Source organism: Mastigoproctus giganteus, chromosome 3 (genome assembly GCF_048544385.1).
Source record: "Mastigoproctus giganteus isolate SK-2022 chromosome 3, ASM4854438v1, whole genome shotgun sequence".
In the NCBI taxonomy this organism is placed as follows: Eukaryota; Metazoa; Arthropoda; class Arachnida; order Uropygi; family Thelyphonidae; genus Mastigoproctus; species Mastigoproctus giganteus.
Window position 1 is genome coordinate 230741350 of NC_143577.1, and position 18277 is coordinate 230759626.

General features: G+C 36.9%; 1 protein-coding gene across 3 annotated transcripts in view; it reads right to left on the reverse strand.

Annotated features, from left to right (window-relative positions):
- The window catches only part of LOC150088830 (constitutive coactivator of PPAR-gamma-like protein 1 homolog), a 283787-nt gene that overhangs the window by 92701 nt on the left and 172809 nt on the right, over window positions 1-18277 (reverse strand). For all 3 annotated transcript variants that reach the window (XM_090369687.1, XM_090369686.1, XM_090369688.1), the window contains exon 8: window positions 11589-11747. In XM_090369687.1, coding sequence (XP_090225813.1) covers window positions 11589-11747 — 159 coding nt within the window. The remainder of the gene's footprint in view (window positions 1-11588; window positions 11748-18277) is intronic.

An 18277-nucleotide genomic window follows, 5' to 3' on the forward strand; every position in this document is an offset into this window, starting at 1 on the left:
TCCAAGTTTGCAGATGATACGAAGGTTGACAGGGTTGTTAATGACAGTACACTGCTGCAACAGGATCTAAAAAAGTTGAGCAGATGAGCTGAGAGGTGGAAAATGAAGTTTAACATTGACAAATGTAAAGTACTACATATGGGAAGCAGTAATCCTAGAGTAACGTATCAACTCTATGGTACCACACTGACAGTGGTAGAGAATGAAAAGGACCTGGGGATAATTGTGCAGGCAGATATGAAGTTTTCTGAGTAGTGCAGACGGTTGCAAGAGTAGCTGATGGTGTCTTGTCAATGATATACAGGAATTTTTCTAGGAGGGATAAGGAAGTGATTATCCTCTTGTATAAGGCACTGGTCAGACCACACCTTGAGTAATGTATACAGGTCTGGAGACCACCTCATTTTAAGAAGGATATGGAGCTGTTGGAACGAGTACAGAGAAGGGAAACAAGATTAGTGAATGGAACAAAGGGTTGCTCTTATGAAGAAAGGCATAAGTTTTTCAAATTAGTGTCTGGAGACTAGGCACCTGCAAGGTGATCTGATTGAGGTGTATAAAGCCTTGAACAGTTTGAGCATGCTCAATGATGATGGGATTCTTCCTCTTGCTCAGAACAATCGCCTGAGAGGGCATAAATTCTAATTGAGGAAAGGCGGTTGTAGGATAGATGTGCGGAAGTTTGCCTTTAGCCAGCAGGTGGTTGATTGCCGAACAAACTTCCATCTGACGTTGTAGAAGTTGATAGCTTAAATAGATTCAAGGCAGAACTTGACAAACATTTGGAGTGAGTGAATGGGTGAAATAAGGGTTTTTTTTTTTTTTTTTTTGGCTGATGCTTGCTTTCTTGCATCATATGCCTTTGCTAATGCTAATGCATTTTTAAAATTAATTTGTAGTATGGGAAAGTCTGTTAGAAGATCAAATTATTTCAAATGTTATCTGTAAAGAATTTAAGTGGCTCAGTGATAATTAGCTATAAAGAACTGTTTCTGGGTCCTGTGATTCCCATGAAGAATTAGATTCACTGGACTTTCAGAATGTCATGTTTGTAAACATGAACAACTTTCACCAATTTTGGAGAACTAGAGAAAGTAATTTCAAAGAAATCAAGTCAAAAAGTTCTAATGAATGCCTACTCTATATGTGTTTCCATGGGCACTGTTCTCAATTAGCATCTGTGATTATTACTATATATAATACCACTTAACGGAAAACAACCACGTAACATCCTTTCCTAACTATATTACATCTGTGATTCCATATTTTCTTCCAATAAAGTCCAAACATGGGCATTAACTAGCCAACATCAATTCATAGTTCAACCCTAAACTCATTTATCCCTGAGATGTTTGACCTTTGGAACAATCTTCATTTGTATGTGTTTCCTAAAAATTACAATCTACAGAAATTAAGTCCAATGTCAACAAGTAACAAGACATGCATAGTACTACAGAACTAAATATTCTAATAGCAATCCAGCATAATTATAAATATGACCATCCAAAATATAGATAATATGTAACAGCATGGCTAAACAATACAAGGAATCTTTCCCTCGTGTCTCCACCCCCCCCCCCCCAAAACCCAATAACTCACTTTTTCCATCACCAAAAAGTGACCACCTGATTCCACTTTGAACTTTCTAAATTTATTCCAGAGATAAATGAGATGCAGTACAAAGGTATGAGAATTTCGTTAATCCCCTCAAGACCTTATACTCTTCAATCCCCCCTCCCAAGATATCTAGTTTCTAGGCTTTTCAGCTTGCACCTTGTAAGCTGTTGCTCAGTTATATCAATCAATGCTCCTCACCAGTTTGGTGAGGAGCAATGCCTATTAACTAGAAAAGTCAATTAACTAGAAAATGGCTGAACTGCTGGCCAAACTGCAAATGTTCCAAGCCATTTCCAATTTGTGACAAGTTTCCTGTGTCTGTGGCTGTAAAAACACTAGTCACTCAAGTGTGGTGGGAGGGGACTATCAAAGTAGTCACATATACGATTTCTTGCATACACTTTATACATTGCATCCTCCGGTGGTATTAAGGGAAAGGAATTGCCTGCTCAGAGGTTGCACAGTAGTATTACTGTTAATGCATTTAGCACCAGTCCACAAGCCACTACTGGTGGCTTGTGGACATCTGCACAATCATGGTAACTCATATCATACAGGGCCTGCACACTGGGTGCTGACATGTCCCAACTGCCTACATGTGCTGTGACATTGACCTGCATTCCGAACAGACAATTCTTTGCAGCTCTCACCTTCCATCAGCTTCAGAGGTTTTCCAGATCATTTTGTTATGGTTTCAGTACCAGTCTGCTTCCATTTGCAAAATTTTTCTAATAGCTGCGCGGTGAAAAAATGCACCCAAGTCAAAAATTTTCAGACAAGATTTGCAATATTTTTACAATTTTTTTTAATTATAAGTAGGGACATACATAATAATAAAAAAAAAATGTTAACAATAAATTTGCACTTTACAGTTATTTATTTTTCTTGGGATTTTTTCTCTTCTATGTAGAAGTCCATACTTTACATTTATTGTTGCACCATTAGCTAAAAATGCAATTTTATTCTCATAAGGTCACTTAAATGATCTTCATGTATTCTATTTCGATTTTTTGTTTTAAATGAATTCATAGTGCTAAATCCTCATTCGCAGTCCACAATTGATGCTTGAAAAGTTCCCATAATATCATAGGGAATGGATGTTACAAAACTCAATTTGTAAGTATGAAATTTAAAGTGTCATTGAAAGTTTTAAATGTTCCTGATTTAGTTTTTTCAGCAATTATAAATTTTAATTCCAAATATTCTTCTGATATTTTAGAAATAATAACATCACTTTTGTTATTTGTAATAAATCGTGAATAATTTTTTTTGCAAGGAGTATCACATTAAGTTTCCCAAAGTCAAAATTATTGCTTTCAAAATTATAGCATTAATATCAAATACTTTCCAATCATTTAATTCATCATCAGAAAATCTGTTATCTAAGTGATCATATACACGTTTGATAAAGCAAATTATACACTGGTGTGCAAAACGGAAGGTCCAGTCAGGTTTTCACCTGTAGCTTCTCATAGGAATGGCCTGGATATGGGAAAGCATACTAAAGGAACTTTGTGAGATTCAGAAATGATGAAGGAAACAATATCGACACAACAATGGAAACAAAACGGTACAGAGGGACTTCATTCAAAAATGGCTACATACCACTTTCTGCCATGATACAGATGCATCACTGCCAAAGATGGAATGAAGGGAAGAAGTGGTCCTCAGTAGGAGATACGGTGCCCCTAATGTCGATGCAGGCTTTGCACCGCCTGTCCATACTTAGAACAATGTTGTTGATAAGTTCTTGTGATAACATCGTCCATTCCTCTGTCAGCGCCATCATCAGCTGGTGAACATTTTCTTGTGGGTGTGGACGTGCTGCTAGGAATCTCCCCAGAGCACCTCATATGTGTTCAATGGGATTTAGATCAAGGGAACGGGCAGGCCAATCCATACGAACAATGTCCTCACTTTCCAAAGGCATACCAACAACTGCAGTGCAATGGGGTATGGCATTACCATCCATAAACACGAACTCAGGGGCAATAACACCTCAGAACAAACGCACATGAGGATGGATTACCTCAGTGTGCACCGGTTACAGTACCGCCTTCCAGTATCTGTAGTTGTGCACGTCCATCCAAGATAATGCTTCGCCAGACGAGAACACCTCGACCGCCATATCGATCCCTTTCATTGACGATTGGGTGATACCGTGTACCAACATCTCGTCAGATCAGCTGATGGGCAGAATTGGTGCTGCGACTGAATCTACTCTCATCAGTAAAGAGTACCTTACCCCATTGCACTGCTGTCCAGTCCTTGTGTTTGATGCACCACTGTAAACGGTGTCTCTGATGGGCAGGTGTTAAAGGGACACAGTGTACTGGCTGTCTGGCAAACAGTCCACCTTTGTGAAGTCGCATGGCCACAGCAAACCGCAATATCCTGCGTTCTGTGCAGCTGGTTTGCAATGGATCCCACTGTCTGGTGTCAGTCCCTCTATGATAACCTCTATATACTCCTGTAGGGGTATATAGAGGTCATCACTGGGCGTTGTTTTTCGTGGACGACCACTCCTGGTCCTTCAAACAGCTGCACCTGTCATTCTGAAGGCCGACCACGCACATGAGACGATGCTATAGGAAATACCGAACTCTGCAGCAACACTCCTTGCACTTCGAGCTTCCCAATTATTCGACCCCAGGTAAAGTCATCCAGATGTTGTCTACTGGCCATTCCATTTCGTTGTCTGTAGCACTTTATGAAACCAATCGAATGTCAGTAACAATTGTGCTCACCATTCGGTAATTTTCACATAACTGTTGAACTGCAGCTTTTATCTGTTTATGTGAGCCCTCTCATCACGATTCAAATTTGTGCATGTGCACCAGCTTTCTACTGAACGGCCACAGTTATGCAAATCGCCACAGGTTGTTTCATTTCATTTTGTGGTTGTAACCTTTAGAAATTGTGTTGGTCCTTAAGTTTTGCACCCCAGTGTAGCTGCAATGTCAACATCAATTTGAATTTTTGATAATACCTCTTTCACATTTCCACTCCAGAAAATATTTTTTCCAAGATATTGGCTTCTTAATTTGTTTATTTTAGCTTTAACACATTGATGTGCATCAATAATGTTTAAACAACTTTTTTGTAGATATTTGCAAAGCAATGCAAGCTCTCCTAATTCATCATTGAGTGCAATTAATGCCACACAATATTGTGAATTTGTCAAAATTCAAATAAATATCAAAAATTAAAGGTTATATACAAGGTCAAAGAAAATAATTAAGGATAATAATCCCCAACAAAAAAAAAAAAAAAACACTAGGCCAGTACCATTCAACCGAAAAAAAACTTTACACAAGCATTTTAGCCCAGAAGCAGGCACAAACCTTATAAACAGCTGAGATGAAATGTGACATCCAGTAAATTCCTGTGCAGTCATCAGTAGCAAAGTCCGACTGACTTTGCTACCGATGACTGCACAGGAATTTTCATCATTCTAGAGCTGATCTAGAGCACATGAATTTTCATCATTAAACTGAATTGTAGTTGTAGGACACTTGTAGAGTTGCAAAAAAAAAAAAAAAAAAAAAAAAAAAGACAGCACATGCAGCTTAGAGGGAACTGTGCATATCACCAAGTATTGACCTAGGGATCTTTAGTGGCACTGAAATGTCATGTACACTGCTTATGGCACACTATTATCAATCACGCATCAAAGTCTATTAACTCCATCTACTACGGCATCTTGTATTCACAATCATACAACTGTCTCCTCAAAGGCCTACAAGCATATTTATGGTCGTGTTTGACACACGGTGCTTGGGAAGGATGTGAAAAGTTTCAGAAACCATGAAATAAAAATAAAATGGTCAGGCAATGCAGAGAACAATACACAGGATAGAATTCCATTTCATTATATGAAAATTCAAGAGGATGCAATTAGGTTAAATTAGATACCACAATAATTTAATTTCATATATTCAAAAAGATTCGAGGAAAAATTTGCCAGCAATCCCTGCCAATCTTTGAGCTCTTGCACTACATCTAGTGGTTTTCAGCAATCTAAAATTAACAGTATGAAAGTTTGAGGTGTAGGGTGGATGCCCTTGAGGAAATTAATAAGAGGGGCCAATCAAGCTCTCAGCTGCCTAACCCAACACCAGAGCTCACTCCTATGCATCAGGCAACACAGGCTGAATGCGCTGCACTGATCCTACATGAACTCGTTATTGTTGGTGACTATCGTCAGGGAGACGAGGAACACATGCAAAAAGGAGAGGTGGAACATGACCAGAGTATGTCTGACAGGTGCAAAAGTTGATGACTTAGAGCAGATATCATCTTTTAAGGGCACAAAAGGTGATATAGGTTGTACTTGTTGGCACTAATGACCTTAAGAGTAAGAGATCTGCAGATTTACTTAACGAGTGTAGGTCAATGTTGAAAAAAAAGTCACGAGCTAGGGTTGAATTTGAAAGTGTCTGCAATTCTGCCCAGATACAATAGGAGGGAATATATGATGAGGGCCATGTCAATCAATTCGGCCATAGAGAGACTGTGCAAGGTTCATGCAATAGAAGTTTTTTTTTTTCAGTGTGGTATGTGGTTGCTAACAGAAGAGACTGCTTCTACAGGGAGGGGATACACACTTAAATAGAAAGGGTGCAAGAATATTTGCCGATGCTATCGAGGCAGTGTTAGGTGGGTGGGAAACTGCTAGCTTGGGGGGGGGGGGGTCTTCGCAGACTCAATGATTAACAGTAGCTGCAGGCAGAGGTGAAAGCGATTCTTGCACTGCTTGTACTGTAACCAGCAGCAGCCTAGAGAGCAAGTTGCTGGAGACGTCAAGAGCTGCCGGGATGGAACAAATAAATACATGGGCTGTGTTAGGGTAACTAAGACAAAGAACAGGTGCATGTACACGAATTCTAGAAGTATAGTAAATAAATTTGATGAATTTGAAGTGCTGATCAAGGCATCAAAGGCAGATATTGTTGGGATTTCAGAGACATGGTGTCACACAGATATAAGCAGTGCAAAATTGGAAGTTGGGGAGTATAATGTGTACAGAAAAGATAGACAGGGTAAGAAGGGAGGAGGGATTATGCTGTTAGTTAAGAAACACAAAGTCTAACGATGTGCATCCAGTTGGCATGGTTGGACAGAGCAATGTTGAGTCAGTTTGGTGTGACATAAACACTTGGAAAGGTAAAATGAGAGGAGTATGTTATAGGCCTAATGACACTGATAGTACAACTAACAACTGTGCAGAGAAATAGTGGGCCAGTAAATCAGAATGTCTTGTAATGTGGGATTTTAACTTTCCAGATATTGACTGGAACTTGTGGATTGATCACTCGCACGCTAGCAAGACTTTTGTGGATTTATTGGAGGATTGTTTTCTACAGCAACATGTTCGAGGGGCAACTAGACGGGGTAATACTCTTGATCTGGTTATCAGCACAGATGATGCATGCAATGGGAATTTGCAAATAAAGGAATCACTAGGTAACAGTGATCATAGTGTACTGACGTGGGATTTACTTAAAGATGTAACTACCATCAAGGGTAAAGGGGAGGGTTTTTGTTTTCGTAAGGGTGACTACAGTGGTCTCAGACAGTTTTTGAATTTTATAGAGTGGGATAAACTGATGATGTTAAAAACAGTGAATTCTAAAGGGGAGGCCTTCAGGGAATTAACCTTGGAAGCTACTAGGCTTTCCATACCAACTAAGAAATATTATTCAAGATTTAGGCCTAAATGTATGTCAGATGAACTAATGAGGCTCGTGGCAGAGAAGAAAAATGCGTGGGATACATATAAATTAGCAGGTTACACAGAGGCCTAGGGCAGATATAAGCTAGTCTGTAATCAAGACACAAAACAGGTTAGGCAAGCAAAGCCTGATTACGAGAAATCCTTGGCAAAGAATGCAAAGAAAAACAACGAAGACCTCTTTACTTATGTAAACTCTAGAAGGAAGGAGATGAATCAGATTGGTCCACTTGATGCTGATGGTTTGACTGTTGATGATCCTGCTCAGATAGCTGACAAGCTGAATGATTATTTTGCATCTGCATTCACATGTGAGGAATTCTGTAAGGAAGGGAAGGACAGAAGTTTACTAAACTCTAACAGGGAGCTAAATGATTTTGTAATAACGTAGAGCAAAGTGGAGGAGAAATTGTTGAAGTTAAACATAAAAAAGGCACCTGGAGCAGATGGAATCTATCCAGTTATATTGAAGGAGGCAGCAAGAGAAGTGAGCAAACCCATGGCCATAAATATGAGACCATCCTTAGTTCAGCGTAGGTTCCCATGGACTGGAGCAAATGTATCCCCAATACAAAAATGGGATTCAAAGGGTGATGCAAATAATAATAGAACTGTTAGTTTAACTTTTTAACTTCTGTTCCAGGAAAAATAATGGAGTCACTGGTTAAAGAAGTGATGCAGGATCACCTAAACAAGACTGCAGTAATAGTTGAGATACAGCATGGGTTCGTTAAGGAGAAGTCTTGTCTGACCAATTTGATTGGATACTACAATGTGGTCACAAAGGAACTGGATGCAAAAAATAATTTTGATATCATATACTTGAATTTCAGGAAAGCTTTTGATACTCTTCCACATGGAAGATTGCTGTACAAATTGGAGTGGTATAGCATTAAGGGTAAGGTGCTGCAATGGATAAGAGGATGATTGAGTGGGATATGGCAGAGAGTGGTATAAATGGACACTGTTCTACATGTACTAATGTTATTAGTGGAAAACCCCAGGGTTCGGTGCTGGGCCCAGTGTTGTTTTGTGTATTTATTAATGATATTGATGAAGGTATATCAAGCTTAATGTCCAAGTTTGCAGATGATATAAAAGTTGGCAGAGTTGTTAATGATAGTAAAGACAGTATGCTACTGCAGTTTAACATTGACAAATGCAAAGTACTGCATAGCAGTAGCAGTAACCTAAGAGAAACGTACCAACTGTGTGGTACTACACTCAGGGAGATGGAGAAGGAAACAGACCTGGGGGTAATTGTGCAGAGCAGGTCATGGAGTTTTGTCAATGATATCTAAGAATTTTGCTAGCAAATGCAAGGAGGTGATTATACCTTTGTATAAGGCAATGGTCAGGCCACACCTTGAGTACTGCATACAGGTCTGGAGGCCTCATTTTAGGAAGTATGTAGAGTTGCTAGAACGAGTACAGAGAAGGGCAACAAAATTGGTGAGAGGAACAAAGAGGTTCTTTTACCAGGAGAGGCTTAAATTCTGTCAGTTGCAGCATCTGGAGACTAGGCACCTGCAAGGTGATCCGATTGAGGTGTACAAGGCTTTGAATGGTTTGAGCAGGCTCAATGCTGATGGGATACTTCCACTTGCTGAGATTAAGAACCTGAGGGGTCATAGATTTAAATTGAGGAAGGAAAGACAGTTGTAGAATAGATGTGTAGAAGTTTGCCTTTAGCCAGTGGGTAGTTAATTGCTGAAACCGACTTCCCTTTTTTTTTTTTTTTTTTTTTTTTTTTGTGGAAGTTGATAGCTTAAATAAATTTAAGGGTGAACTAGGCAAACATATGGAGTGACCGGATGGGAAGGGGTTTTTTATTTGTTTTTTTTTTGGCTGATGCTCTATAAGCTTGCTTTCTTGCATCATATGCCTCAACTAATGCTAATGCTAAAAGTATTGCAAGCTGCTATTTTAAATAATATAAACACACTATATAAAATTCCATGATTTTATGGCAAGTTTCTTGTATTTTCTTGAACATACATTTATTTTATTGCATAAACTAACCAGCTAAAATTATTTGCATTATTTCTTATGGACAAATCTTCCTCACTTAATATGGATTCCTTCAGAGCTCATATGGCTCCAATTGAGAATGCTATTTGATAGCATCACTTTCAAAATATGGAAATGTTTTGTCATTCAAAACTATTATTTTTCCCATTTCTCTCTCTCTCTCTCTCTCTCTCTCTCTCTCTCCCCCTCCCTCCCCCCTCTCCCCACACAAACTAGCATAGGTCAGTACACATATGTTAAGTGGACTGCATAGACATGTCAAAATGACGAGGAATAAATGCTCTTTACATCAAGAAATACTCAACATGCAATGAAATACAAATTAAGATTGTTATGAGGGAATTAGGTTTAACAATGTTAACTGTCTCCACCAAATATACAAACCTGTGTTATACAAATATACAAACTCATGTTCTAAAAATGATGTAAAGAGCTGACTAAAACCGAGCAGTTAGACACTCTACATATCAGTAGTTTGCATGTTTACCAACAGCTCATCTCAGGCATTAAATAAATAAATAAAATTCATATCAAACTTAAATTAAGATTTTGAGTGGTGAAAAACCACTTAGCCTAGAGGTGGTTATATGGGATTAACAGTTCTAAATTAACTAAAATAACTCTTGGACATTAATTGTTTTTCAATGCTAATGGCAGAATCTTTCAGGTACCTTTACTATTTTTACTTTCAGCTTCAACATGCTAGTTTTGGTTTCAGTGTAACATATACAATACTTTTCTCACCCACTAACTGACGTGTCTGCTATAGCAATTAGGCAATTTTTATGTTTAATTATTGTACAAAATATGTTTTTTCTTTCAATTATTGTACAAAATGTTTTTTCTTTCAATTATCATTAATCTATTTATTCTTTCATTTATTTAATAAAACAGTACACACATGCATAAGTTTCGATTTTTTCCACTAATTTACTAATTTTTGCATTCTAAGTCCTCTGAATTGGAAAAATGGAAGTGGCTATTAGTTTCACATTTACATTTTACTATTGTAACTTTTTATTTTTGTGTCCCCAACCCCATTTTCAGCAGAACTATTGAAAGTTGTTTTGCTGAAAAATAACATGTAAAAAAATAAATTTTAAAAATTTCGAACATTAAAAATTTTTAAATCATATTTCTTAAGTATTGCAGTCCATAAGTTAAAGATCAAGCATTGATGCACTTCATGCAGAATTCAAAAAACCAAAAATTTTTTCCGGAAGTAAAAAAACAAAGGTAGGCATCTGTCAGGTGTCTCGCAACCATGTTTGTTATAATCAAGGATGAAGGCAGTGCTTCATTAAATTTATTGGAAAAAGTATATTAAATATGATGGATTTTTATTATTTTGAATCAGTTATATATTATACCACTTACCATTATTAATGCATGTCTTAACATGTTTGTTGCTGTGACATTTTAAAGTTGGAATATTAATGCTAATAGCCGCTCTTTTAGATTGCACCACTGCTGAACAAAGAATATCACAATTTTTCCTGTCTGAAGAAATTAAGCAAAATGAAGAACACCATCATGTCATGCCAAAGAGTGGTAACACCTGATTAAATTCAATATAAACTTATTGTAACTTCATTTCAGAGGATCAATACATCAATAAATGCCTACACTTATTTTTTGCATGAAAATCAGAAATGGCAATCAGTTTATCATAAATCTGAATGAAATTTTTGATAAATTGATCATAACAGCAATCTGGTTAAAAAGACATGCTTCTTAAATAATATGAGTTATCCTGCAGTAGGACAATACTCATCCCTACATCACCACATAAATGCTGGGAATACCCCATGAATGGCATAAAAAGTCTTTAAGCATAAAATGTGAATGTTGAATTCTGTGACTACCACTCCTGCTGTACAGTCCACATCTTATAACTACTGATTTTTTCATGTGTTTGGGTCAATTCAAGGACAATGGCACAAGTTCAAAACATGGAACATAACCTGCTAGAATCTTTACCAAATACTTTTTTTCTCTGATAGAATTAAAAAGATGCCAGCTGATGTTAAATGTGAATCCTCCCAATTTTTGGAACAAGGAGTCTAAAAATTATACTGAAATTCACCATATTCAACTCACTATACTAATGCTTAGGACTATTTTTCTAAAAAAATAATTTCCCGAATTCACTTTTCTTTATAATCAACTGAAGCAACTTCAACCAAATGAAAGTAGATGCATTTACCTGAGAAAGAACCTGGAATATCCATGGTGACATCAAACCTCTCTGATGTCTTTCTCTAGCTGTACGCATTACTTCCGTGGATACTTTGGGTAGCAGAGAAGCTTCCTGTAATGGACTTTTACCTTGGGATAAATTATCCACTTTCTTATATCTAGAATTCTTTATGGGGAGGGAAAAAAAAAAAAAAAAAAAAAAGGATTTAATAGGATTTTTTTTTATCAAATTCATTCTTATGATCAATAAATGTTACCCTTCATCTAGTTGTCTTCTAGTGCCATAACTACTAACAAATACATTCAATTGCAATAACACTCTAGGGTATTACACAGAGTAGAACTAGGTAAAAAAGATTTTAAAAAAAATGACACACTTTTCCATGTGAAGTATTTTAGTTAGTTTATTATGTGAAGGGCAATTGATACAGCTAGACTCTCAAACAATTTCAATGACTAAATAAAATTGGCTATGTTTCAGATTTTAATATTGAAGAGCTGAATTTTTGAGTTTAGGAGTTTTAAAACTTGACCATGGAAGACCAAATTATACCACACTGAGGAACTCTACCTCTTCCTGAAACCAATCCTTGGCAAAGAAATGCTAAGCTCTTTAATGATTATTTTATGTATAAAGCTGCCAACAAGCCAATACAAAGAAAAATTCATAGTTTTAGCAAGTTTCTGTTATTCATATAAACACATTTATCAAAAATTCACATAAAAACAGTTAAAGTAAACTTTTTATCTATACTAATTTCCCCCCCCCCTTCTTCTGCACCAATTCTAAACGTCTAAAACATACACTAGTAGACTACATTTTGGACACTTTAAAAATAAATAAATAAAAATACCACCACTCATAATCAACATTTACTGCCTTCATTTTGATTCAAAGCTGTTTATTTTATTTCAAAAGAAAAATATTAGTTGCAATTTAACAAATCTCTTTTAAAATAACTTAAAAATGACACTGGAATAGAAAATATAATTATTAAAATATAAAATGCAAAAAAATCAAAATCTTAGGCCAGTAAGATGTAAATCTCTTAAGTCATTAAATGTAAAACTTTTATGTTTGCTTTGCTTTTAAAACAGCTTCAATCCATCTTGACATGGAATCTATCAAATTTCATAGTTCTTCAGGTTCCTTGACCACAAATGTTCAATCGGATTTAGGTCTGGACTACTACTCAGCCATCTTTTGTACCAGGGTATGTCACTGGATCAACAGCAGCAATTCCAGTTTTAGAATTGCTAACTGCCATTTTTTGCATTAAATGCACCATCAATAATATACAATTGTTTGACACCATCTGTTGACATACATCCCCATACCATAACTCACTAAATGCTTCAATGTCATAGCTGTGCATTCCAGTAACAAGTCTTCACCAGGTCATCAATGCTCATATTTGATACCATCACTGTAAAATATGGAAATGCATCTTGTTACTCCAAACTACATTTTCCCAATCATCCGCTCATCCCCCTCTCCCCATACTTCTCCTTCAACCCATGCACGGTACTAAGTACTATAGGTTTTGATACCTTTCGTGTTTGGGATTTTCATAAAAAAAAGAAAGAAAAAAAAAAGTTTGCACATTAATATCTCTATTTTTCACTAAGAAAGAGCTTGTTTCTAGGTTTTCCTACCTTTAAACTATATTAACATAAATATTTTCTAATTCTGTCAGTAATGTTCAATCCAGATACTTTTCAAATTTTCTAAAATTAAAAAAAAAAAAAAAAAAAAAATTCAAGTTTTGTGATTTGTAGGGCCAGCTGACAAATTCCTTCACTTGACATTCTCAACCCATTGCAGTTTTATTATTTTATTTTTGTAATAATGGCTGTAAATATTAACCTTAAGTATACGTGGTGCTACAAATAATTAATATTAATACCATGACTCCCTACTGCAATCAAATTGTTTGAAAGGTGGTATTTGTACATATGTCCACTGTAATATTCCTGATAAGAGATGTCTTCATTTGCAATCTCCTCCTTTTGATCTTCTCTGGCTTAAAATCTCTCTACAACATTCTGTGAAATTCATCTCTAGCCTATGTGGTCTCTCTAAACTCCATTATTCCTCCAGAACTCTTTGCCTACCCTTCCTTGAAGTTTGACTCTCCCAGTCAACTTCCTAACAGTGAGGTAATTTTCCTTGGTGATTTTGATGTTCCCAACTCCTGTTGGCTTCAGTTTTCCAATTGCATAGACCCAGCTGGTCAAGATGCCAAAACTTTTACAATTATTAATGGCCTTGCACAGCTTGTTCATTTACCTTCCAGAATACCAGAGACTTGGTCGCTGATGCTTGTGCAGACATTTGTCCAGGTACAATAGGCTAGGGCTTGCTACCTGGAAGTCTAAAATGCTGATGGAATTGATATTCAGATACCACTTGTGAGTTGAGTGGACCAAATTTTTTTTTTTTTTTTTTTTTTTTTATAAACCCCAAACACGAGAGGTATTAGAACCTATAGTACTTAGTACCATGCTTGGGTTCAAGGTTGAGAAGATGAAAGAAGATATTTGCTGATATCGGACTTCAACTTCTGTAGACTATAATTTTCAGGAAATACATATAAAGGAAGGTTGTTCCAGAAAATAACAGTTGAATGAATAAATGAGGAAGATGAAAAGTTGGTTCTATGAGTTTGACGTTGGACGGAAAATGGATGTTGGCTGCTGGCAGCATGTGTTCGGACTGTTTTGAAAGAGAAAGCGGGAATTATAGAAGCCAATTCAGAAGAACAGTGCCCATGGAAATATCTGTAGAAGAGGCATGCAGCAGAAACAGTACGTCTATGAGACAGAGAGTGGAGAGACTCTGTTAGAGAGGAGTCATTAATTAACCTAACTGCCCTCTTCTGAAAGGAATCTAGAAGCCTGAGAGAGGTTTTGGGGGCACTGCCCCAGATGTGGGAACAATATTCCATGGTAGGGTGGATTTGCAATTTGTACAGAGTGAACAGCTGTTTGGAAGAAAAGTAACGCCGAGAGCTAAAGAGAAAACCAAGTTTTTTAGATGCAGAGGAAGCAATATTTGTAATGTGCTTGTGCCAAGAGAGATTAGAAGTCAGGGTAATCCCCAAAAGAGATATATCATTTTGCCTAGAAATCGGAGTGTCACCAAAGATAAGCATAGGAGCAGAGAACCTTTTTGCGAGATATAAGACAAGACTGAGTTTTAGAAGGATTGAAATCAACTAAGTTGTCTTTGCCCCACTGGAGATCAGCATTTAAGGAATTCGTAGCAGATTTTCGAGAAGTTGAAGCTGATTGAGCAGGGCAAGCTTTCTCAAAATGGAAAGTGGAATGCAATGTGCTATCATTAGCAAAACTATGGATAGGATTTCCAGTCAATGGAAGAAGGTCATTAATATATAAGAGGAAAAGAGTGAGGGAGAGAACTGAACCTTGGGGAACACCGACATTAGTGGAGAAGTTGGAAAAGAGTGGGAGAGAGAACTGAACCTTGGGGGACACCGGCATTAGTGGAGAAGTTAGAAGACAGAGAGCCATCTACCATCACCCTCAGTGAGCGATCAGAGAGAAAACTGGATAACCAATTACAAAAAACAGTTGGAAAACCATAAGATGGAAGCTTGTTTAGAAGACCTTTATGCCAAACACAATCAAAAGCCTTTGAGATGTCAAGAGCAACTGCTTGTGTTTCACCAAACTTTTCCATTGAATTAGTCCATAAATGGGAACCATAAGCCAGAATCCATACTGGCGATCGTTGATCAGACGGAAGGTTTCTAGGTAGTTTAAGAGTTGGTGGTTAATTGATTTCTCCATTACTTTAGAAAGATTATGTTATGTTATGATTTGTTTTTTAGGAGCATTAGCAACTAAGGCCATATTGCTCCGGGATATGCGGTGGTCATTCCCTGACCTTTCCGCATCCTCCGTATTTGGTGGTGACGGGCTCGAACCCCGGTCTAATCAAGAAGCGAGTGCTACGCACTGCTGCTCCTTCCCACCTGGCTACGGAGGCGCCCACTTTAGAAAGAGTAGAAGTAATTGCAATGGGACGGATAATTGGATAGGAGATATTTGTCACCCTTTTTAGAAACTGGCTGGATATGAGCAAATTTCCAATCAGAAGGAAAAACACCTTTGGAATAAGAAAGTGAAAAAAGGCGGCAAAGAATAGGAGTAAGTTCAGGAGAACAGGTTTTGAAAACAAGTGGAGAAATATCATCGGGACCTGGAGCTTTCTTAGCATCAAGATTCGTCAAAATCCTTCTGACATCCTTTTGATGGAAGACCACAGGAGGCATTGAATGGAGCGTGTTGGGAATGCTGGTAGGTGTTTTACCAAGATCATTAATACAAGAGTTGAAAGAAAAATGGGATGCTAGCAGGTCAGCTTTATCCTTGGCTGAAGTAACAACAGAACCATCTGGTTTGCACAGAGGTGGGAGCAGAGATGGGCAAAAGTTGCAGCAAATAGCTTTGGCAAGAGACCAGAATGCTCAGCTACCACTAGGGCAAGAAGCAAGTTTTCTACTCTTAGCCTGTTCAAACTCTAGTTTGGACTGTTTGTTTTGTTATTTGGTTTTTAGGAGCATTAGCAACTAAGGTCATATTGCTCAAGGGATATGCGGGCAGTCATTCCCTGACCTTTCCGCATCCTCCATATAACACTTTTTTTTTTTGGTAATTCGTTCCACGACCTTGGAAGTTGAAATTTCACTATATAACTCTCAAAAAGGTTGCTTTTATAATGCAAATTGTATTAGTTACCAATTCAAATCACTAAAATGCATTACACTTTCATCGTTATCATATGTTCTGTTATATGGACCAATTTTGAACGCCTTCGTGACATTTTTTTTAAGCAAATTTCTGGAGGTCATGACCATAAAACAATAAAAACAATTTGCACTTCCAGTTTATTGGGCTTTTCTGTTAGTGCAAGCAATGGGTAGTAAACTCAATCTTCTTGCATTTGCAAAAATACCGATAGCTGGAATTGTGTGGTTTTTTGCGTTATTATGGTGAAATGTGTTTCCCCTTTACTGAAATCTTCAATCGTATAAAAAACGAAAATAAATTTTCAGACTCTTCTCTTCATTCCTTTTTTTTTTTTTTTAAGCTTCGTAAACTTGTTACTCCATGCAAATTGTGTTAGTTTCAATTTGTGCATTCCGTTAAAAAATGCTTATGCATCTATTGAAATTTATAAAGAAAAGAGAAGATTATCTTGGAAACAAATGCCTCTTGAAACATTTCTGAAGAAGGCGACTCCTTGTGCAACAAACCAATGAGTGCCGAGCCAATAATAAGTGATCAACGAGTGTGCAGTTAGTCAATGATGAAGAATAAACATTCTTTAAAATTTGTAAGTCATAAATAATTTCTTTATTATTATAATTTGCTTGATTTTACAGGCTATGTTTTAATTTCTTTGATTAAATCAATGATTGTTTAAAGATAAACTAATCAGCTAACTAATTTCATTGTTGAGAACGTAACCCCTATTTTTAACATTATGTCTATGGGATTTAATTCCCACTTTACAAGCGTGCGCTAGGAATGAATTAACTCGTAAAGTCAAGAACTACCTGTACTTCAATTATAGATGTCTGGCCAAATGAAAAGAAATGAGTGAGACTAAAAGTGGAAGAGATCACACAAAATCACAAATGGTTAAGGGAAACAAGCATGGTAGCAGCAACGCAGCAACTGAATCAAAGGCAGTAATGATATACAGATAGATTATGTCAAGTTGTGCCTTTTGATCCAGGGTTCTAGTGGCAAGAAAGATTTCCAACAGATTCGTGATAGTAGTGATTCCCTTCTTCCCATAGTGTATATTTGAAAACTCAACCAGAAGGATCTGTTATGCAAGAATGGGAAGCAATGCTTTTTGCATATGCATTAAAAGAGAAGAGGAGATATAAATAAAATGAAAGTCCATAAGAACCAAAAGATGATTTTGGAGATAAGAACAGCATTGTATAGTAGCCAAGACTGAGGAAAGAATCTTTTTCAAACAGCTATTGAAAATGAAGGCAACAGAGTCTAAGACAGTGGCAAGCTTGGTGGTAAAATTGGGAAGAGTTTTACTATCATTATTTTTACCTTCAATTATCTTAATTAAATCTGAAAAAAGGTTAATTGCCTTTTTCAGATACTGGAAAAGGCAATTAAAAGTTAATTGAGTTTCAAAGTTACAGGGGATGATAGCCATTTTTGATAGCTATTCTATGGCCAACCTGGTAGGCTCAGATCACCTTTAAAGGAATCAGCCCTACAAATGAAGTTGAGCCACTAACTGGGGTCAAGAAAATGAGACAAGGAAAGATTATTTTTGGTATAATATTCTTGCCAGAACAAACCATAGGAGAAAGGATTTTCAATTTTGACCTTTTTAAGTCTCATAAATTGGAACATTTTTAAGTCTCATAAATTGTCTTATGGTTGAAACCATAACACAGTTCTAGCTGTCTTATGGTTTCAACACTGGAAATGGGAGGGTTGTTTATTTTTTACTCTAAATAGTTTTTGCTTCTTTCTAAATGCTTCAGAGCTGGGTATCCAACCATAATTTTTGGAAATATTAAAAATTTTCACTCTTTTCAAAGATGCATTATTGCAATATAGGCAAACCATTCAGAAGGAAGGAAGGAAGGCAGCAAGATCAATGGAAAAGGAGTTGAGAAGATGGGAAAA